General features: G+C 45.9%; 1 protein-coding gene across 2 annotated transcripts; it reads right to left on the reverse strand.

The window, feature by feature from the left end:
- Nucleotides 1-6865: 6865 nt before the first annotated feature.
- On the reverse strand, nt 6866-18307 carry LOC311307635 (dystroglycan 1-like). Of its 2 annotated transcripts, none has more exons than XM_084436468.1 (3): nt 18163-18307; nt 12902-13499; nt 6866-9326 (listed from the first exon to the last, which is right to left on the reverse strand). In XM_084436468.1, the coding sequence occupies exons 2-3, from the start codon at nt 13274-13276 to the stop codon at nt 7011-7013; spliced, it is 2691 nt and encodes an 896-aa protein (XP_084292594.1). In that variant the 5' UTR covers nt 13277-13499; nt 18163-18307; the 3' UTR covers nt 6866-7010. The 2 variants fall into 2 exon arrangements, with proteins under 2 accessions (XP_084292594.1, XP_084292593.1); XM_084436467.1 differs by lacking the exon at nt 18163-18307 and adding an exon at nt 17891-17997.
- Nucleotides 18308-24267: the final 5960 nt, after the last annotated feature.

The following is a 24267-nucleotide window of genomic DNA, read 5'->3' on the forward strand; positions in this document are numbered from 1 at the left end:
TAATAGACTAATATTGCATGCTACAATGTCACTGGTAATTGTGTCTCATTTTTCAGTTGCCTCTGAGTGTAGATCACTCCACATTTGATTAAACCCTACCCAAAGGCTACATTAATTATGTATCCTCACAATGGAGTTAATAGACCGCAGTTAGAGTCTGTGGTTTTTATATCTAACTCGAGGAACACTCTCCTCTGCGTTTTCCCTGATGAAAGAGTCATTTAGGCCATGCGCCTTCAACATTTGCATGCACAACCACACGCATGGCAATTTCACTGTAACATGTAATCGCTAACATTGCATCAAATAATTTTCCTCTGCTTATATAAGGGTATGCGTGTACAAGTGTGTGTGTGTGTGTGTGTGTGTATGTGTGTGTGTGTGTGTGTGTGCGTGTGTGTGTGTGTGTGTGTGTGTGTGTGTGTGTGTGTGTGTGTGTGTGCTTACGTGCAGGCATGCCTATGTGGAGCATGGAGCTGAATAGATGCAGTCGGGCAGTGTGTGTTTGACGCTCCTCCATCTTCTCTCCATGCTGCGTGGTCCCCAGTTCCCGGGTCCCCAGAGAGGCACTCACACAGACAACAGAAGGGGCCTGGCCTTGCCCCGTCTCCGCACTCACTGACCCACACGAGTCCATCTGCCTGCCAGACCAGCAGGGAACAGAGTGCACACAGAGACCAGAGCACGGCGATAATACGCAGCTATAACTCAGGGCTGGAGAGCATCTCAGTTCTTGAAGGAGTAAACATGTAAGGCCCTGCTTCCTGAGCCGATGCACTGGGTTAACCTTGGCCGGACGTCTCCATCTTACTTTTTTGTGACGCGAGTGACCAGGCCTATGTCCTCAGTGGTCATATCCATGGCCCAGGAGACTAACAAGAGCAGAGGCCATAGCGCCTGGCTCTGACACCGCCCCCAGGACATCATTTGTAAAGGTTAGAGATCGTTAAACAGCTGGTACTGACATGACCTTGGTGCTGTCTCATCACTAATTGCAGTGTGCTCTCCTGCAGTGCCACACACGGGAGAACAAATATTTCCAATAACCTTTCACATGACAGTTTCCATGGTTGCAAACTCGTGCTGTGAACTCAGGTAGCGCAGGTCAGAATGCAGCTCACTCTTAACGCCACTGACAATTCTCAACATCCGTTCATATAAATGGGAGCTTTAAAGCTTGTTCTCCTACCGCTGAGTAAAAGTCTCCTCTCTGGTCTCTGGAATGGACCCAATTTATGAGATAAGAGGTGAAATGCAATTAGCCCAGAACTTTCTAAATCTGTGACGAGACGAGAGGAAGACTATTGTTGCTGTAACTTATCACGGTTCTAATTATCCGTGTGACCCAGGAGAGTAGGCTACATGTGTTAGAGTTTGGTGAGTGAATTGAGAATCAGTTCATTACTGATAGTCTATTAACAAAAATAGGCTTACATACTGTAGTGTTTTAGATTAACAAAGAAAGTCATTGATTAAAAAAAATAACCCCCTGTGTGTGTAATGTTCAGCTTCAAACTTGCAGTAACTGCAATAAACAGCAAAGGCACCTTTTATGTTTAACTTGCCATCCTATGGATAATTCATAATGAAAAATAAATACCTTGTATTTATAATTTCCTGAATTGTATCCCAAGTGACCTGTCATTAGATTATATTTGTGTCGGATATCTTGATAAAATGGTATTTGTTAGGAGGATGCTCATATAGCCTAAACGTTTTTCTTAATTTATTATTATTATTGTTATTATTGTTTTATTATTATTATTGTTGTTGTTGTTATTATTATTATTATTAGTAGTAGTAGTAGGCCTAGTAGTAGTAGTAGGCTAGTAGTAGTAGTAGTAGTAGTAGTAGTAGTAGTAGTAGTAGTAGTAGTAGTATTGACTCACTTCCCATGAGTTCCCTGGGTTCCCTGTCATCAACGGTGTGCTGCTACTGCCCTCTACTGGCAAGATGTTCCTACTCCGTTTATTTGCAGTAATTCAATTATTTCACAAGATGGCACTATGTTCCCTGTTGACATTATATCATGGATGTATTAGCATTATATATACCTTTGTCGACAACCATCATGTGTTTCTAAATCATACGGTACATATGCCTACTGTACCTTGCTGTGCATTAGAGGGTCCAGTGGAAAGAGTGGAAAGAGAAAATAGGCGTAATGAATACAAATCTAATCAATATTTCAATGAAAGGTGCACAGTGATTTTCCAATGAAAAGTGTTTTTGTAGAATATAAAAGACATTTAAGTTGGTACTATTTTAATCGTCTTCGTTGTTCGTCTCCCTCAGGTTTTACCTTCATCCTTCTTTTTGCGCCTCTTCCTCTTCCTGTTTTCCTGTGACATTTTGCCTGAACTCACCTGAAGGTTATCAGTTCTCAAGATTAATGGGCCAATAAATCAGTGTCATAAAAATGCCTTCTAAGCAGAAAACCTCAGAGCTACTCAATACAAGGAAATGTTCAGAACTTTGCTGCAGACGTCTGATGTATAGAACTGACAGGATTCTTTATTCTACCAAAGAAAGAGTAGGCTCACAATGCTTCTTCATACGTATGCCATACTTCAATAAAACACTATCCACTCTTGAAATAGAATAGGTTTTCATTTGCCAGATATTACTGATAAAAATGGCCAAAGAGCAAAACAAAAATGTAACCCAGTAAAGGACACAAGCAAAGGTTATGATTAGCACATACATGCTGGTTATCAGTCTAAAACTGCTCATTATATTGTCTCTTATTGATTCATTATGACAGTAAGAGTAGTCAAATACAACAGAAGGTACATGAGCAGTTGAGAACAGCTAGAATCGTACCCAGTTGGTTGCATTAGCAAGTTTAATATATATATATATATATATATATATATATATATATATATATACACACACACACACTATTTCAGCCAGAGCAGCGCATCACTATTTAGAGCCTGTGATTGGGCATGCAGTAGTTTGTAGTGTTTGTCTATCTATGACATCATGAAGTGAAAGGTCAACAGTGCTGACCCATGCATCGCAGTGTCTCTACTAGCCATGCTTATTAGCGAACAGGCTAATAGCCTCAACAACCACTGGGCTGCATAGCATATTATCATTAATGCCTTGTGGAATAATTTGCAAGCGAGTAAGAGTTTGTTATTAACACTGTGAAATAATGATCTTAGCTCTCTCTGGTAGGGTTCGGCCCTGACTAATGAGCATTTATTATAATCCCAGGAACCAGCCTACTTGTAGAGGTTTAGGGCTCTGCTTACTGAATCCCCCAGATTGAAACAGCTCCTCTTGACATGGAGGCCCATTGTTCAAAGGTCAACCCTTCGCAAGAGTAGATGCTACTCTGCGTCCTACTTGTCAGCGGTGATGATGTAGTTGTGCTTGTTACTCCACTGGAAAACTGCCACGGCTGTATTCTGCTCCATATCTCCGACCCAGTGACTGGTAATCATGCAGGGGCAGTGATTCTTGTGGAAAGGTAGTAAAGATAGCAAAACAGGAACAACCTGGTCTGCCAAGAGCACTGCATCAGAGACATCGACAGCGGAAAGGTCAGTTCTGCATAGGTTCTCATAAAACTCATACATATTTCATCACATACATTAACCTTCATTCCCAGTACATTATTAATGAGTGCAGGCGGTTTGATGAAGTGGGAGGCGGCAGGCCATGAAAAAGCCTCATCTCCAAGTTTTGACCCCCCCCCCCCCCCCATCTCATATAAACGCTGTGCTTCTCATATAGCATTAGTACAGCACAGACAAACCCTACTCAGCAATACACATCCTGTTTCCTTGAGACAATTCGTGTTTTGTTTTGGGGGGGGGGGGGAGAGGGCAAGCGCGGTGGTATGCATGAAACAGGAATGAGTGGGTATGTAGGTTCTGAAGCGGAAACAGAAACGAACACCTTCTAGTTTTGATGCACTGACTCAGGAAGTAGGCTACTGAAAAGTACTCTAGTTAATATGAACACCGCCAGACTGCAGAAAAGATGAAATATGTTATGAAACACCCACATCAGTCGCATATACAGCACAGTGCCAAGGACACGTAATGGTACACATGCTAAGACACCTACGGATTATAGTGGGAATCAAAATGGGTTGAAAATATGCACCGTGGTTATGTGGGTAAAAAGAGCAAACACAGATACCCTCCACTTCTGGGATAGAGAGAGAAAAAAGAACATGACGCATGTGCACCTCAGCACCTCAGGCCTTCTGAGGACACCGGAGTGGGTGGAAGGTGGGTGGGGGCTGAGGTTTTGTGGAGACATAACATTATGATATGTGGATACTTGTACTACGAATGCTTGTCTGTGAAGCATGGGTCTGCAACGCGTCACCAGCTGCTAATAGAATTGCTTTTGACCTTTCAAGAGAGTGCCATTGTAACAGAGGCTTTCTAATATAAAAAACCTAAAGCAGTGATTGGTCATTGTTCTAGATGATTGTCCTAGATGATTGTTCTATATGACCCAGGTTGCGGCGGGGTAGGCTACTGAAGGAGCGCCGAGATCGGAAAGCTGCCCACTTAAATTGTGTGTGAACTATATATCTGGAGGGAACAATACCTTGACATTCATGAACAGCATCACTGATTCTCCAACAAACAGGCTTGTACAGCCAGAAGCCCCACAATGATGTTAATGAATGAGTAACCATTCGCTTTTTAGACGTTCAGTCACACAGACAGTACACAGTAATTATGGGTGTGATTGGTAAGCATTAATCAAGGGGGATAAAAATCATGTTTTGGTTCCTTTAAATTATATATACAAAACTGGTTTGAAAAAATGTTTCCCATGAGAACCTCACTGAAGAGAACAGAGGACTTGTGTGCCTAGTAGTACCTGTAACTGATAAACACTGGCCTTAATCTGTCATTCTGTCTGTCTGTGGGAAATAGCCAAGAACAGTACATCTTTTAAAACACCAGAAGGCCCTTTTCCTCCTTATGAATAATGCAACAGTATTCTTCAGGGTCACACAGTTTGGGGTTTCTAAAATGAGAACTCAGTCTAATGTTTAATTAAACCAACTAAAACATACATTCCTCTACTGGTGTTCCCATAGCTCATTACCAAGGTCATACACATCCATGTTCAACCTGTATTCATCTGTGATTTGCATTGTATAATCTACAATCTGTTTACTGTAGGATGTCTAATCCTAAAACGACTATACTGTTATCAGTACCTAGAGCAGATTATGCAGAACTAAGCCAATAACAAGAAAAGCATTTCCGTGAAGATATGTGTGAAACCAAAGAAAGGGAAATTACACGGCTCTTGAGGCTTTACCAAATAGTAGTACATCTTTATTAATATATTTTCATAAAACAATTTAAGACTGTATCAAAAATTCAGTAAAAACATTAGATTTTTTTTTCTTCCATTTTTCCTTATGGTGATATCAGATATGAAACGTACATTATTCACTTGTGGTCTCTTCTTTCCCCATCATATTCTTAACATGATGCAATATTTTCAGTGATGGGCAAGTACTCTTTTTGTCCCCTCCCGCCACCCACCCCCCAAACTATTACACTGTTTTTCTTTACGACAGCATAATCATAAATCTAGACAGACAATTAAAAAATAAAATGCCCCCCCTCCCTTAACTGCTGATGACCCCTAACGTCATGGAGAGATCCAGTCACAGATCACCACAGGCGCACCACTATGTACAAACACTCATCCCCATGCCTCGTCTGTACCCATAATAACAGGCAGCACATTAGATACACTGCAGCATAGAGGCAGAGCAGTGACAGTATGGTCCTGTCCCCCCCCCCCTCACGCCCGCTTAGAGCCCCCCCCCCCCCCTCACACCCATCTAGAGCCCCCCCCCCCCCTCATGCCCATCTAGAGCCCGGCTCAGTGGAAGAAAAGCAGGTCCGCCCCGTTATCACCTCTGTGGCTGATTCTCCGTGCAGCTGCGCGCGGCGTCTCACTGGCCCTGCCCTGTGGTGGTTGTCAACCCTGTGAAGCTTGCTCTGCACCACCAATGACCTCGGCAACCCCATAATCCAGATCTCTTGTTCGTGTGTGTGTGTGTGGGGTGGGGGGCGGGATCAGTGACAGGTTAACGCGCAGAAAATGTCATCGTTATTATTCCTGTTTTGAAATTCAATTAGGCTACATTAACAACGAGCGTGATCGGTGTGACACCGTCCTTGTCGACCAAGCAGCAGGTTCTTTCAGTCCAGTGGTGTGGAAAACAAAAACAGGAATTGTGTCCTTTTAAGACTACCAGTTACAATGCTCACTTATGCAAGACACAAAGAGTAAGGTTTAGTAAGAGTTTGCATTTGAGCGCCAAGGTTTGCACGTTATTGTCAAGAGGGAGCAGAACATACCAGAGGGAACAGGAAAAAGATTGAAGATTTCAAAAGAACCTAAGGTTATGTGTAAAGGAAGGATGATTTCATGCTTTTAGTTTGGCTGCTTGTCTTTCATTCCCCTCGAGAAATAACAGGTGCAAAGTCTTAGTAAACCTAGCCCAACGACGGATAAAAGCCATATACTGAATTGGTATAAAGATTAACGATGTGAGTGAGAGCCTCCAGTCTGTTGTCATGGTGACATTTGCTCCAAGGCCCTATAGCCTGCAGTCTTTCCTGCTTCTTTATTATTTTCTATACAATAGAAACAGTACATCTTCTCAGATAAAAATGATTCTTCTTGGCAAAAACAGATTAAAAATAAAAAAAAATGATTACGCAAGAGTCAAAAGTAACTAAAGGAAGTGACAGAACTAACAGAAGAAAAGTGTACTGGAGCTACAAACCGTTTCCGCTTGGTGAGCCAGTAGAACATGTAGAGGACAGAGCCTTCTCAGTGATGGTGGTATACTGTATATGGGTGTGGTTGCCTACTCCTTTCCAAAGCTGTACGGATATGTAAAATCACTCCGCCATTGTTTAGACACGTCATTCGCCACGTCCGGCCCCCCCTCCTCCTCCTCCTCCTCCTCCGTCCCGAAGCCGAGGCTCTTGCGAGCGTTAGGGAGGCACGTAGGGGGGCGGCGACCGGTACGCTGTCATGTTCTTGGGACGGGAGCCCTTGCCCTCTATGGGCACGGTGAAGGGGGGCGGGGGCTGGTAGGGCGGCGCGTTGGGGTCCTCGTCCTGGTAGACGGAGTACTCCTCCAGCAGGTCCTGGTTGAGCAGCGTGCTGTGCGGGCCCCCCATGTTGGGGTACTCAGGCGGCGGCAGCGGCGGCTTCTCCTCCTGGAGGATGAGGGGGATGCTGGACGACGGCGGCGACTTCGAGTCATCCAGCTCGTCGGCGAAGATGATGGGCACGCCCTTCTTGATGAACGTGGCCTGCTCCTCCATGGTCATCTTGCCCCGCCGCTTCTTGCGGTAGCACACCATGGCGATGACGCCGGCGACCAGCAGCAGCGCCGCCACCACCACTGCCGGGATGACCGTGTGCAGGTAGACGTCGTCGCTGCTCCGCCGTCCCGTGCCCGCTGCCGGGGCGATGGTGGGCGGGGCCGGCGTGGCCACCTCCCCCGGCGGCACGAAGGTGTAGCTCTGGCACTTGTTGGCGCCGCGGACGGAGACGTTGATGGCCTTGAACTCGGGCTGCATGGCCTTGGCGAACGCCGGCTTGGGGCGGCCCTGCGGGTCGGCGATCCTGGCGCTCAGCGCGGCGATCTGGTCCCGGGGGCACGGGTCCTGCTGGAGGCTGCTGTTGGTCCACTCCACCACGATGGAGCCGTGGCTGATCCTCCGCAGGGTGACCGTACTGCTGTTGCGGTCGCCCAGCGCGTACGCCAGCTTCTTGGTCAGCAGGATCTTCCGCTGGATGTCGTCGGTCAGCGTCTTGGGGTCGCCTTGGAAGCGGGCGGCGAACACCGCGGCGGGCCTGTCGCCGGCGGGCCAGCGGTTGACGCGCACCTCGAAGGCGTCTATGGTGCTCATGCCGCCCTTGTCGGTGGCCAGCATGAAGTACTCGTGCTTGCCCTCGTGCTCGTGCTCCGGCAGCCCGTACAGCAGCTGGATGGTGCTGTTGAACTGGATCCACGAGGCCTCGCTGACCGCCCCGTGGTCCTTCTTCTTCAGCGTGAGGCGCAGCTTGTCCGTGGTGCCGTCCTCCCTGTCGTAGAAGGTGTCCGGCGGGATCTTGACCTCGAAGTAGGTCCCCACCCAGGCGTTGACCTCGTCGATGGGGTTCTTGATCTCGGGCTTCCTGTTCTTGTAGTCGGGGGCCAGGGACAGAGGGGTGGTCCGCCGGGGAGGCTTGGCCGTCGTGGTCCTGGGCTCCGCCGGCGCCGGCGTGGAGGTGCGGGGCTTCTTCGCCTTCTTGGTGGGCGACGTCTTGGGCCGCCGGGTGGTCTGCGGCGTGGGCAGGGCTGTGGCCTCCACGAACACCGGGCGGGTCACGGTGGGCTGGACGGGGACGACGCTGGTGGTCCCGATGACCCTGGTGGGCTGGGGGGGCCCCAGCGCGGGCGTGTGGGCGATCTGATCCCTCATCCTTATGGTGGGCTTCACCGGCGGGGGCAGGGGACCGCGGACGGGGGGGGCCGAGTTCTCGGTGGGCGGGGCGACGGACGGGGACGTCGGGGTGGGGACGAGGCGGACGGGGGGCTCGGGGTGAGCGGTCGGGGGCAGCAGGGAGGGCACGGGGGTGGGGGTGATGAACAGATTCCTCCGGAGCCGCTTGACCGCGTGCGGCTTCTTGTTGACGATGTGCCAGCCGACCACCGGGTAGCCCAGCCTGGCCGACATGCTTCCGTCCTTGGCCGGGGACTGGACGCTGCCGATGTCGGGGATGCTGCCCTGGTCCAGGGCGCAGCCTAGTTTCCATGACAGCAGAGCCCCGTTCTCCACCACCTTCTTGGCGTTGCCGGGCCCGGCCGTGAAGGCGGACATGTCGAACAGACGGTTGTTGACCACGGGCGCCACTCTCATGTGCTCCAGGGGGATGCCGGAGAACTTCCTCATGCTGGCCAGGAGGCCCACCCTCTGCCGGGCGTCCATCTTGGTGAGGTCGGCGTCCAGGATTATGGTGAGGATGGTGACGGGCTCCTCGCCACCGCAGGTGAAGGGCTGGTGGCCGTTGGCCTCGGACTGGAGAGCCAGCAGGGCGGGCTCCGTGTCGGCTCGCTCCTCCGGGTACACCTCCACAGAGAAGACCTCGTCGCCGCGGGCGACCGGGCTGCAGGACTCGCACGTCGTCCCCTCGCCGAGATGCGCCGAGATGCGGAGCGCGCCTTTGTCCTGCTCCAGGGCCAGGCCCCGCAGGACGCACGCCTCTCGGTCCCAGTGCAGCCAGGAGGGGAGGCTCTCCTTGCCTGTCTCGGTTAGCTGGACGAAGCACAGAGATGACCGTTCAGGGATAAGGAAATGGTATACATTTCATAAACATATAAATACACACCGGATACTGTACATGGTATACATCAACAGGAATAGTGGAGACTGTCTGATACAAGGGCTAGGTTATTAGCCTTGCAAAGAAGACCGTTCTAACATGCACAAGAAACAGGTGGCCCGTGTGAGACTTTCAAATAGCTTTACACTGCATACCCCAAATTCTGTTTTTCACTCATTCTTGAGTCTATTTCTAAACAGTCTCTATTAAGCGCGGTCAAAGTGGACAGAGTCCAGCGTACAATAAGCCTGCTATTCACAAAATGACAGGCTTCTGAGTCGTGACCAGATATTCCAAATCACACAACCGGTCAATGAAAAGCTCATCTCATCTATAGTCTGGCTAGAATGAACACCACAGTCAGTTCCAATCAGTCATGATATAGTGATAAAGACACGCTGAAAAGACATCACATTAACCTACATGAGAGAACTGAAAACAAACTGGGATGCGAGCCTTGTACCGGAATGTCAAACATGCTTAATGTCAAACAGAAATAATTGAAGTGAAGTTAAGAGGGGCCAAATCAAATTAAAATTTAAAAAAAAAAGAGATTAAACAGTTGAGTGACTATGGTTGCGTAAATGTCAAGCCTATTGAAGAGGCCTACTGTACAACGCAGAGCCCAAAGAGGCTTCTTCCTCTTCACGTCCTCCTCACACAGAGGGCCATTTTCTGTAATAACCGTTTAACAATTCAAACAGTTTGAGGAGTAGCGGTTCTGTGCGAGGAAGGCAAAGTCCATACTATACCACTTATTTCACCACAGTGAGAGTACGATAGGTCACGAATGATTAGGGAAGTGACAAAGAAGGTGCGCATGTCATGTTGAATCTTAAACAATCAAATAATGCATTACAGTACCTCATATACTGTATACGTTTGTACATCATACAAATCAACTCAAGGATACTGTATGTACTGTATCTTGCATTCAACGGTATTACCCATTGTATTCAATGTATTGGATGATATTTTTGATAACGCGAAAACCGATCAATGATGCAAATCATGAGCCAAATCATTGTCGGATGCTGATCTAACATGTCGGCGGTGTGGAACTATTAGGCTACATTATTACACTAAATTACTTTGATCGTTTAGAAATGGCTCAAAAGACGATAGGCGATTCGTATCGGTGGCCTAAAAAAAAGTTATGGGAACATCCCTGCAATGCATACCCGTACTGTACATACTGTAAATAAGGCCTTGAGACTTTTGGACTACAGATGCATTCATTAAGTTACACATCATTCAGTCAAAAGCAGTTAGCAGGCAACAAAAGTCAGGCCTCTTTCTCTAGCCGACACCAATCTATGCAACATGTCAGTCTTTTATTTATCAAATATGCAGACCGATCTATAAATATAATGTAGGAGACTAGGACTCCCAGGAATGTGGAGGCAAACAACTTCTCTTTTGACTACACTAACATAACAGTTCTGTCTAACGGCTTACGGTGAATTCTATCCATAAAATATATAGACATGCGTAAGAATATAACTCAAATGTTAAAGTAGAGGCCTGTGTAGATTGTTGTCAAGTCATTATTTTATATACAGTCAGCACACAGGTTCCAAGGTTTCTTTGAGCATCTCCCACATACATTACCTCACTGGCATATTGACACAGTTCTCTTTGGTTTTATTGCGGGAACATTAAAGGGATAGTTCGGAATTTTGGACATAAGAGCCTCATTTGTTGATTGATGGAGGACATTTCATTCATTCGGGCGTTCACGGCATGCTAATGAATTGGCCAGCATTCAAAGAAAACTCACTTATACACACTATAAAAAAGTAAGGATCGCCAAATAAACTTCTCATCAAAGTCAGACATATCTCTTTGGTCATTGCAACTTGTTGTGTTGATAGAGAATAGTTCGCTCTTCTGTTCGTTGTTATCGTGAAGACAATAGTGCCGGCTAGTTAAGTATCGCTCCGCCTCCCTATTTACAGAGAGAGCCATATAGGTCCGAAGAAATGAATGGGTTCAATGATAGTCGGACTTCAAAAATGATGGTATAAAAACTCAAGAGCCCCCAACAGACTGTCACATTTGATTTGGGTGCACTATGGAATGCTTAAGTGAATTTTCTTTGAATGCTAGCCAGTTATGTTCGATTGCGCTAGCATTAGCATGCTGTGAACGCCCGAACGAAGGACAGCATGGAATCAGCTGAAAGTCTCTTTGAAAGTCTCTTTGAAAAATGGTAGCCCAAACAGTGCGTTTGTGTCAGTATATTCATATTCACCAAAGAGAGAAAACAAGCAAGGTGGCTGGCTATACTTGATTTTGCATGATGCATGTGTGCACGGCGTTCTATCTCTGCCTCTGAATCATTTTCCACGTCTGCCCCCCCCCCCCCCCCCCCATTAGACTCTCCACAGTCCAGAGTTTGCAGAATTGCCAAAGAGCCCCAAAAGGAGGCAGACCCATTCTCTTCTGTGGGCCTTCCATTCAGTACACTGATCAGTATGGAGTACAGTCTCCAAATGACTTGAATTGATTTTCTCACGCGCGCGTCAGCAAGCCGTATGACAATAAATGTGGAACTTTTCTACATGGTCTAAGAATAAGCAACAAAAGAGCTAGCAGAGAGCCCCCTGGTGGTGGGCTCTGGTACATCTGTGACTGATGCACATGTGAACAAGGGTCAAATGTCCCCTAAGCTCGCACTACCATACAGGGGTCGAATTAATATCCCTCCCCTTGATTTCATTGGGTGGGGGACAATTACTTTTTGTATCCCTGCGTCTGCACTGGCCTGTTTCTGCACTGTCATTTGCATTGTCCTGTCTTTGCACTGCCCTGTCTAGTCCTTGCACCCTGTCTATTGTTATCTATCCACCAGCGTTATGCACCAAGTGACCACTGACCAGATCAAATTCTTAGTATGCAATAACATTTGATCCTCCTGATAATTGCACCCTAATGCACCTAAACCTGATACTGTACTAACCTATGAGAATTTAGAACAAGCACCAAAATAGCTCCTAAAGACCGCAACCTATGAACTCTGTGGTTTTAGAAAGTAGACGGATTCCTGAGTAGAATAGCTAGACTATACTTTTACTGAGACACCAAGAGTAGTTTTTTTTAATGTACAAAACAAAATGGATGAACGAATGAAGGAACGCAGGCACAAACACACTCACTAATGTACAGAGGTCAAATTAATACCCCCCCAAGCCCTTTGATTTCATCGGGTGGAGGACAATGGCACTATCATGTTTGTAACCCTATGAGAGCTTGTGTAACATGGTTAATAATGCTTCCACTTGCCACTCTACCAGAGGTGTATACAGTATGGGTATTTTAGTGCTCTGTCACTTTAAGGCTTGTGTGGTTGCCTGTAAGGGAATGACAGACCTTAACCTCTTACCATGTGATGTTTGCTGCTTTGGCGAAGCCTGGACCTCGAGTGAAATTAATGCCACAAACAGTAAATTGGACTTGTTCAATCATTCGAACACAACACAAGATCACATGGGTTCCACCTGCTTACCTGGATGTTACAGCTACCGTTGCCAGGCCTGGGTGGAAGCCTCATTTGAAACACCTGGCCCACCACCGCCGAGGAGTCTGGGATGCCCGCGGGAGCTTCCTCGGCGGGTGCAAAGGATTCTGGGGCGTCGGTAGTTGGGGGTCCCTCGGTTACGGCAGAGGCTGCGGCCTGCAGGTCTGAGAGCACCGAGGAGTGCATGGAGGCCTCCAGGTCCACGGTTATGATCTCCCCCCGCAGGGCGTCCTCCGAGCCGCCGGGCGCCCCGGCCTGGGCCAGCGCCGCCAAGATCCCCAGCACAAGGGAGATAGTCCTGCCCGGAGACGGCCCGCCCCGCCCTGCCGACCCGCAACCCACATGGCTCTGCTGGCAGCGCATGGTGGTAGGCCTGTGTGTGTTCCCGCCTCCTCTCTTAGAACGGCGTCAGGGCACACATGCGCCGACGTCAAGCTAAGGGGGGGGCTGGTGTGGCTCGGGTCCTCGGGTTGAAGGGCGGCTCTCAAACGTAACGCTGCTTCACTCTGTTCTCCCTCTGTCGTCTCCCTCTGTCATCCATGAAGGGCTCGTCGGCAGCTTGTCAGTCAGCCATGTTTGACGGCAACTGTGAGGAGAGAGACAGTTCATGTAAGATAAGACAGTTTGTGTAAGCTGATATTCTAATGGATAATATTCTTCAAATCTGAGTTTTCTTAGATTTTTTTGGGCTTGTGATAGAAATCACTGTTCTGTAAAATATGAGGAACGGTCTCAGTTTTACACAATATTGGCGAAAGTGTTTGCTGAAGACATTTTTATAGGCCTATGAAGTGTAACAGTGTGTGTAATCAATGACAACAACAAAACACTTGGTGAAAAGCAGGGTGCTGAAACATTCTATACTGTCACTCGTCTTATAGGCGTTACAACTTTTCAACAGTAAGTAATTATGGTGTCCACTGAAACTCAAATGATTATATTTGACAAATTGTGCAAATACACAAGGCCCTAGGCTGAACAGCAACTAGGCATTCAGAAATGTGAATATTTACATTGCAATAACCCTAAGCACTGGTTGAGACTAGGCCTCCCACTGATCTCCTCTTTGCATGTCAGAACAGCGAAATCCTGCGAGAAGGCATGAGGGTCAAAGGTCGTTTGTCTTGGTTGTAAGTTTTAATTAGGTGCCCCGGGGGTGAGAATTAGAGTCTCCACTGTGCTGACCCAGCCAACCCCAATCCTGTAGCACTCAGAGACCGCCAGAGTAGGGTCAGACCACTGCCCGGAATTCTAATGCCCAGCAAGTCAATCAGGCAGTGACGTCAGCTCATAAAGACCGACACTGTGGCCGACAACACTCTAGGGGGGTACGCTGCTGTCCTCGCCTCTCCCCCGTCAGTTACTGCACATGACTGGTGAAAGAAAACAGTCTCGATCACACTTGTCTCTTTGACATGTTCTCTCTGATCAGTGATCATGAGGGAAAAGGCACGAGGAGAGGAAGCCAGTAAATGGCCAGAAAGTTTCCCGTTTCCTTCAAAATCCATTCGGAAAACAGAGTTTCTAATGAAGCTAGGCCATCTTGAGGAAGGGAACTGTTCTGTTCACTGACAGACATCACTGTACTGTATGGTAGTGTCACTGTATGGTAGTGTCCAAACCAAACGTCTCAGTGATTGGCTTGTATAGTACAGTATTTGACATGCACTTATCCAGAAAATTGGACAAAGACCATGTCCCTGCATTACTTTTTTTGGAAAAGTCAGCTAAGATAATTGTAGAGTTCACAGATACAGTATGTGTTTATTTGATGAATTCTTCTTTACTCTTGTCTGACAAACCAATAATTTCTCTACCCTCTAAACATGGTCGACAGAAACTGGTGAGGATTTTCATTCAAAAACAACTCTCTCTGTCCTTTGAGACTTCTGCCAACACCATTCAGGCTCAGTATAGAATGGTAGAGATGGTCAGGAGTTCAGGGTCCAGCAGCCCAGCCAATGCTGCTCTCGCCGAAGCCAAATGCTGTCATCACATTGCTTTCACGATCAGACGCGATCGATCTCAGAGCCTCAACTTAAATGCAAAGGCAGCAAATCATCTAAAGTTGGGGCTGTTCTCCAGAGGGGAGCCTGACTTCATTCTTGGCACGTGACCATGCAGTCTAAGATTAGAGCAGTGTCATTTGTGAGAGGAACAAACATTTTGTTTATGCTATTCACACTTAAGGACTGCCATATTTAATCTCTACAAGGTCCATCTCCCATCTCTATACTGTACTTTCTGCACTTGAAAGTGAGATGAATATGAGGTGGATATTTTCCAGAGGTAGACCACTGCAAGCAGCGAGCTGTGGTGTTTCTGCTATAGAAAGGGATTGTTATGACTGGATCCCCAGCTGCGTAGGCTGGAATGTTCAATTAAGACCCATCCACAGGGTTGCTTTGCTCCACACTGTCCTGCATCAAATCTTCTTTGCTGGAACCAGAGATCGAACCATCTCTTCAGGAAGGGCTTATTCGACGATGTACTCCAAGGTGTGAAGGCATGGCTACACAGTTCCCATTAGTTCATGTAATTTGGAGAAGGCCAATACAACTGTCTGTTTTCTAAATCCCATTAATCCACCATGTCCTTCTTAGTGAAACTTCTCAGCAACTTTTGGGTCCAAACAGATTGGCCCAACAATCTTAGCCTTTTGTTTCACCAGTAGGTGGCTCTGATATGTTTCTGTCTCAGCTCCTTCTGAGAGAAAACAGAACTGTTTTTACAGTCTGTTTGAACTATCCGGTTAGTAATCCTGACTCAACGTCAGACTGTCTGCCTTAATGCTCCAACTAGCCGAAAAACTGACAGGCTAGGCCTCAAGAATTAAGATTTGAGATCCCATTCAACATACAGAGAACATCTGTGGGGTAGGCTGCATTGTCAGAGCAGAGGCCATCCTCCTCTGTTGCCATCTCTCAGGCTCTGACTCATGATTCTGAATGGCTAACACTTTCTAAAGCTCCAAGGCCATGCTTGCATACCTGTGGGGGTAGGGGTGACCCACTGTAAAACAACTAGCAAGAATAGGGAAGAAAATACTGCTAATGACTAATCCACATTGTTAATTGAACACAGTCGAGTTGCATACCTGGCATACTAGTATTAAATCCTGTACAGAGTACAGCCTGTAAGGTCATCTTTCTCAGAGGAAAGACACCTTACAAGGTTTCACAAGCAAAAGGCTTTTGTGCATCAAATAATGCTGTCCACTGTGGCCTAGATTCCATCCTGCTCTCATTTCCTGCTGAACATTAGTCATCATGTGTTCCACAAAGAACACATTTCTACAAACAAAAAGGTATTGTGTCTGAATGTACATCTGAAATGTATATGTATATATATATATATGTGTGTGTGTACATATATGTATATATATATATACATATACACCCATATTGGTAAAATGAACCTTTGGCATAGTTGGAAGCCTCAGTGAGCCTGGAGCCCCAGACAAGGCTGCTGTATCCATTTAACAGCAGGTGCTTCACATTCCACAAGGAACTAAGGAGCACCTACAGCGCAGTGTGTGTGTGCACCCCTTCTATCAATGGAAACACACAGAACATTCAACAGACAAAACAAACTTGTTTTGTAATGTTGGCATATAAGTAACAGGAGCAATGATACATTTTTCAAATTGGAACCTGGCCTATGATGTACATAATGGTATTACATCGGTATAACTCGACATGAACTTCACACTTCCCTCTATAACAAATAAGGTGTTTACATTCAATCAAATGTGTCAATGGCTCATTTCCCATCTGATATTTGATATGTACACTGGGAAATAATTTAAAAACCATCCAAAATAATTAGTCCTCAAATGCACAGTGGCATTCAGGGCAAATTGAATTGACGTATCCCACATCCAGCAGCCACTGGAAAGCACATGAGCTGAATATTAAATATCCACAAGACTAGGCTAGCCTTGCAATCGGAATAGATGATTGGATGCCCCCCCAAAAACAACAACAACAACAACAACAACACCCTAACAAACCAAACAAAGATGGAAAAGGGAAACTTTGCTGTCTGTGTTAACTTCTCATATTGCATATGAATTAACACTTACTGAATGCTGTTGACCTTCATAACAGTAATGTGTTGCTTATTCATTGGCAGAATATTACGCCGAAAACTTGCGTTGTAATATCTACTGGTAACGTTTGCTGTAACGTTAAAAAAAAGAAAAGAGTAAAGGCATGTGAAGAAGAGATGTGGTGATGTGAGAGAACTCCAGTGATTATGCTGATATGCTAACAGCTAGCTGGTCACAATGTTCCATTAGCTGGTTTGGTTAGCTAGCTAGACTAGCTAACGTTATGCAAATATGCGCTCTAAAAATAACTTGTTAATGCTGCTAATCTAACTAGGTCGTTTTCACCCATAACAGCAACATCATCCAGCTGCTACCGAAAGATGGTAAAATAGCCAATGTCATAGCTCATAAAATAGCAGTGGCTGCTAGCTAATAGCTACTTAAGTCTAGATTAAGGCTAGAAGTTCGCTAGCTGGCAACATCACTGCAATCTCAAGGTAGCGACCGCAAGGCTCTCGACATCATCACGGCCCAAGTCGGTCGAGTTGACTAACGTTAGCCAGCTTGCTAACCTAGCTAGCTGATGGCCATTACACCATCGACCGCTTAGAAAACCCCCGTCGCAAATAAAGCCTGAACTGTAAATACAATAAGATCATACCTATTCACTATTAATATACACAAACGAAACATGCAAACGATGTTTAATGAATACCCCCGGCCGCGACATCCTCATCACCCAGCGGTAGCTACTGTAGCTTCGGTCGAGATGCACCTGTTCCAGCCGGAGAACGGCTCGGCTTGGCTGCCACTGTAGGCGGCTGTGGCTCAAACCTCTCTCTCGCTCTATCTCTCTCTAGACAGACGTATTCGTTAAGATGTATGTAAAATTCAAACCCAGAATGGAGCAAGTCGAATATACGTACGTGTTCACTATTTATTATCTCCCATTTACATCCATTTTGTGAAAATGTCGACTGCGATAAATCACTGTTAACCTTCCGTCGAGAAGATGCAGTAACGTTAGTCTCGACTAATCGAGTGTTGTAGCTGCTTGCAAGGGACGTTAGCTACAATTAATATTTTTAGGTCAGTCGTGAACCAGCCAACCAGGAAAATAAATGTCAAATAATAAAATGTAAAAGGGTTAGTTAGAAACCGAGTACAGCATGGTGAATATAGAAAGCACAAAACTGACCTTGTTGAAAAAAATGTGTATGTGTCCTCTTCGCTCTCAATTCAACTAATATCCATCGTTCACTCTCAATCTCAAAAATGTAGCCTAACCGAGGCTAGTCTAGGCTGCTAGCCTTAGCAAAGACCCTGCCCGACCAACAAGGTCTTCGAACGTGCTTCTTCCTGCTCCTCCCTGCCCTCTATTGTAGTCTACAGGTAGACTAAGGCCAAGTAGCACATATTTCTCTGTGCTTGACTCCGCCTCGTTCGAGTCTCGCACCCTTTGAAAGATGCACACAGGTATATTGTGAAATGACATGAAAAGTAATTTTCACTCTATCAAGACATTGATTGAGACTGTTGTGTACATCCTACACCTGTAATAAATAATCCAATCTAATCATATCTCGGGTCAGTAGGTTAAATGCCAACACAGCACAGATAGCTTACATATGGATCCTTCTGACATAGGCTACTCCGAGAATGGTTAGACCCACAGCTGACATCAACATATCAATATGCAAATCTAACTGCAAACACTAGCTTAACTAACACAAATCTAGGATTGATGTTGTAGGATTTACTTACTTATTTTGTCAATAACTGAAATGCCTATGATAGACTGAAGAGGGAGGCCACTCTGGGAGAAGTCCATCTTCACTGTGGGCTGCGTGTTCCTGGTCAAGAGCTGTCAAACACACACCAGAGACCATGTTGTCTAATTAGGCAGACATTGATTGTGCTGTTAAATGACTGGTGAGTATATAGACACTCAATAAATGACCAAAACAGCAATCCTTTGGAATTAGCTGATCTGTATCTTTAATTCATTTACATTGATGTACAATCAAACCTGCTGTACACTGTATTTGTTTAGTTGTACACTATCAATATCCTGTTTGAGGTTAGGCCTCAAATAACCTTTTTGAGGTTAGGTTAGGAGCAAGAGGGAGAAAGGGAGAGGGAGAGAGAGATTCTGATTCCTCTCACTGTACTCCATTGAAACTTTAGCCATTATGTGTTTAGAGAAACAACCATACTGGGTCCTTGAGATTAGTTAGCTATATCCAGAGTTATGTTTCTCTCTTTTTTTATGGAATGGATAAATTACTAGTGGAGCTAACAGTTTGTGAGTGAGTGACTGCTTACACTAGCCAGCACATTATAATGCTCTTAAAGGGGTAGTGTGCTATTTTGCACATTTAGCCCTATTTGTGGTCTGTCTAACGTGAACCTGAAACATCGAGATCATAATTTCGCTGATCATTCCAGTATTGAGCTAGCTGCAGTTTTTATGCGGGCTCTCACTGGGCTACAATGGAAGTCAATAGGGCATATGTAAATGCGTTGACATTCTATGATGAATGTGATTTTCCACTACGGGAAGAAGAGGGTGTAATCTCACCAGTCTTGGACATAGTCTTCCATGAAAGTGAAACCAAATGCCAGGGGAATACTTATGTCCAAGCCATGCCAAACATATAAAAACATTCGGATTGGCATACATTTCACAGGAGATTAAGTAAGATTACATCCTGTGCTTCCCGTCTCGGAAAAGCACATTTATCATCGTTTTTCCAACGCATTTACGTATGCCCCATTGACTTCCATTGTAACCCATGAGAGCCTGCATAAAAACGCTATTTGCTCAATACTGGAACGATCAGTGAAATGATGGGCTCATGTTTCAGGTTCATGGAAGACAGACTACTGTAATGGAAATTCTTTGTTATTAGATATTATTTGAATTCATTTGACATACTAGACCTTAGTTAGATCTCTTTAACAGTGTCTGTTGTTTAGGCCACAGAAATGGCCTTTCATACCGTGGCTAGAGAAAGAATGCCATGTACTTTGTAATCTTATGTTTTTGTAGAAGTGACTGTCTCTGCTCGCGCCCCAGCCTTGCCAGTCTCTCTGTCGACAAAACAGGATTCCAGCTGAACTGGGGGTGGGAAGAGAGGGCTGGGAAGTAACTCAGACACCAAGGGTGTCTCCCTTTGACTGTATAAATGTTGACTGTAACCGCAGATCGGGGCCGCCATTTCTCACACCACAGACTGCTGTGTGCATGAAGCAACTGAGAATTGACGGTCCCCTTCTCGAGACGGGTTATTGGGGGTGATTGTATGTTATTGTATGTGGCTATGTCCTGCTTGCTTGCTTGCATGTAATAAACTTTGTTAAACTTAGAATGTTGCCATTGAATCTCTCCTGAACAATACTCTGTGACAGAAATTTCCACGACACTACAAATAGGGCTAAATGTCCAAAATAGCACACTACCCCTTTAAACAAGACATAAGCTCTATTGTAACACTGATTGAAAGAGGAAAGACATGTTTTCAGTCAAAATGACATCTCCCAGACAGGCAGCCTATACCCTAAAGCTGTGAGACATTTCCCGGATAGGCAGCCAATACCCTGGAGCTGTCAGCACATTCAATATTTCGCCACAATTTAGAAACCACATATCCTCAAAATCTAGACAAAAATACATTGAAAAGGCATATTGTCCTGTTATTTGTCCAGTGCTATAGTATACTGAATGTAATCTAATAACAATGTTTCAACTAATACAGTACTTTAATATAAAGTTTGGGGTGAAAGAAAACGTCCAAACTGTGTCACGCCATTCACTCATGGTGTTGACCAGAAATGGACTAAATCCTCTTGCCGATGATGAAACGGCTGTGAAAGAGAAATGAAACTCAGGACGGGCATGGATGCGATTTAAAGACAGAACCAGAGGCTGTCTGTAACAGTTCCGAGGCCTGTCATTTACTGAAATCCCTGACTCCTTGTTCACCCCTGCTAAGGAGGTGAATATAACAGCAACAGGACATGAATGGACTATAACAAGTTGCTATGAACACTGTCTAACCACCCTTCTATTGCACATAAAGATTGTTTGATACTGCACAGGCTATAGTTGTTGTTTTTTGTTTCTTAAAAAGTCATTCTAAATGATGTTTGTATCAGAGAAGGAAACTTGGTGAACAACTGGGCCACGTGTTTTATAGATGACTTCCTCTCCGATTGTATTACACAGATCTCCCAACCCAACACTCACTTCTCTCTCTCCTTCCCTCTCTCTTCTCTCTCTCTCTCTCTCTCTCTCTCTCTCTCTCTCTCTCTCTCCCTCCTCCTCCTCGTCCCAGGTCTTCCAGAGCACAGAGCGTTTCCTCACAGCTAAGGGGCTTCCATGTGATCACACAGATCAATCTGACTCTTGATGTGTGAGCACCGAGCGAGAAGGGGAGAGGATTAGGAATCAGCTGACTCCCCACATTTTTTTCCAAGTGACTTAATGGAAGGGTTAGAAAGAGTGGACTGCTGGGGAGGGAGGGAGGGAGGGAGGGAGGGGTTGAGAGAGGTAGAGAGTGGACTGCTAGGGAGGGAGGGAGGGAGGGGGTGAGAGAGGTAGAGAGTGGACTGCTGGGGAGGGGGGGGGGGGGGGGAGGGGTTGAGAGAGGTAGAGAGTGAGGCCCTCACCGGAGCCAATCTCTACTCGGTTGATTACACTAGACAAGCCATCCACATCTTCAATCAACAGCGTCGAATGAAGAGCTCCCGCACACCATACAGCACAGTATCCTTCTCTCTCTCTTTCCCTTTCTCTCTTTCTCTTACTCTTCCTCTTTCTCTCCCTCTCTTTCTATCTCTCTCGCTTGCTCACTCACTCCATGTCTCTAGCTCTCTCTCTCTCTCTCTCTCTCTCTCTCTCTCTCTCTCTCCCCCTCTCTCTGAGTATGTATATACTTGTATGTGCAAGTATTTCCAGGCATTTGATTGCGCTGTTGCTTGTTATGGTGAGCCAAATGGAGGAACAGGGGGATAAGGGGATTTCCGTTTCACTGGGGACCTAAAGGCTGCTTCTCCTGTCTGTGCTTGCCCCAACTTATTCCTTCCTCAAATCTCAGCTCAAAAATATGATGACTCAAGAGGGGTAGTCATCAGTTGCCTGTGTTTACTCTTTGATAAAGTGTTTAAGCAAACCCAGCGAAGAGCCGTAATTACATTTTTCAGGAAACCCAGTTTGTTTGCGCTATCCGTCGGAGTCGCACCTTCACCTCAGCCCATTTACATGCATTCGGTGTAAATTAAACGCGTCCAAGTATCGCTGAGGCAAGTTAGCTGATAATTCTCAAATTACACTACACAATTTATCCTCCATCAGAGACCCCCGCAGGCCATTATGGGGGATTGGTCATTAGCAGTGCTGTATATTAGAGCAGTGGCTTCGCAGGCCTCTCCATTACAGGGTAGACTCTCCTCACCAGAAGCCCTACAGTATATGCATTTCCAATCACACTAAATGGGAGGCTTTGGGAAAAAAAACCTAATGGCTTTTGTGAGTCGGGTAATAGTTTTTGTTATCAGAGACAAACGGCTTAATGACTCTGGAATACATCAAGAGGGACATTGGTTAATGCAGAGATCAGCTATGGGAATGGCCACTGTGTGACCCCAATGAAAAACCCAGAAATCGAATCTTCCACTACAGCAATGACTAAATAGATCCTTTATAACCCTGGGATGGAGCCCTGTAACTCTCCCCAGTTACAGTATATGGACGAGATACGGGGCCATAGAGCAGCCCTATAACCAAGAATGATATAGTGTGGATGTTGCATTTTGTGAGTATTCAATTGTGCTTGTCAGCCCTTTTCAGAGACCGATGATGGGGCTGTACTGTGGTACTGTAGACCTGCCTGCCTGTCTGTCTCATATGTTGGCTACAATAGGTGATAATGTTGTTCAGAAATGCATTGTTTTTGGTTAAAGGATAAGGACACTGAATTTCATGTTTAGCCCTATTCCTGGCTTCCCAGGCATCTGACTAGTACAGGTTAAAATATTTCTGTTTTGTGCAGTACAGAGTTCTGTGTCAATAACGTCGGCGCGCGCACCCTGGCTCGTTCCTAGCTATGGGCACACTCGAAAAACTCTAAAAAGTATTATATAAGTTCAGGAATTACATGGTTTATGCTTACCAAGCTCTGAAGTCGTCCTGTAAACACCATAGGTCCTTTCGCCTCTGCATTTCGAAAAAACAGTAACTTGTAAACAATACTAATTTCATCGGACATACAACAGCCATCCCTTCACGCTGTAAACCTCCGCGAAATTCATCCGAATCCGAATTCCATGGAGGTTTACAGCCTGAAGGGATGGCTGTTGTATGTGTATGTTCTGTGAAAGTAGTACTGTTTACAAGTTACTGTTGTTTCGAAATGCAGAGGCGAAAGGACCTATGGTGTTTACAGGACGACTTCAGAGCTTGGTAAGCATAAACCATGTAATTCCTGAATTTGAAATCCACGTATATCATACTTTTTTTGAGTGTGCCCATAGCTAGCAACGAGCCAGGGTGCGCACGCCGACGTTATTGACACAGAACTCTGTACTGCACAAAACAGAAATATTTTAACCTGTAGGCTACTAGTCAGATACATGCCAGGGAAGCCAAGAATAGGGCTAAACATTACATTTAGTGTCCTTATCCTTTAACATTTTGTTACAGCTTTGGCAGAGAATTTCTGCGAATGCTCTGCCACGAAGAGAAAACAGAGACGGCCCAAAGGCCCAACACAAAGGTGACCATTCTAGGACAGGAGGGTGACATCACCGTCCCATCTCTACTCTCCAGTCCTCAAATGAAGCCGTTTTCTGTTGTTGTCCCACATACCTGGGAGCCACCTCTCCCAACGCGGTTGTGAAATGCCTGCCATGTGTAACATGACCTTGCTACCCTCTCCAGGTACCTCTCGGTTTTAGATAATGATCACCTAGTGCTGCTTTCTGTGTTTGCACTCCCTCCCTCCTCTACCGGCAGGCTGGGAGATGTATTATCTCCCCGGAGCATGCGTATGGGCTCAGGAATGTGCTCCAGTTTCAGCCATTGGCTCGGTCCAACCGCGACTGGTACTCACGCCTAATGTGGCAGGCAGCCCTGCCTCATTATATGTCTGTGTGTGTGTGTGTGTGCGTGTGTGTGTGTGTGTGTGTGTGTGTGGTGCTAGGACTAGCAGGTATGTGGCCCAGGGCTTAGGGGATGTGGGAGAGACTGCAGCCAGCCATATACCCGGGGTCCCAGGTGTGCGTTTAGCACTACCTATCAATT

Source organism: Borostomias antarcticus (assembly GCF_949987555.1).
Source record: "Borostomias antarcticus genome assembly, chromosome: 3".
In the NCBI taxonomy this organism is placed as follows: Eukaryota; Metazoa; Chordata; class Actinopteri; order Stomiiformes; family Stomiidae; genus Borostomias; species Borostomias antarcticus.

What these genes read in the sequence shown, in the direction of transcription:
- LOC311307635 (XM_084436468.1), bottom strand. Translation starts at nt 13,276, where the DNA reads ATGCGCTGCCAGCAGAGCCATGTGGGTTGCGGGTCGGCAGGGCGGGGC. An exon ending in ACGGTAGCTGTAACATCCAG is followed by an intron (nt 9,327 to 12,901) that starts GTAAGCAGGTGG and finishes TGCTTCGTCCAG; the next exon opens with CTAACCGAGACAGGCAAGGA.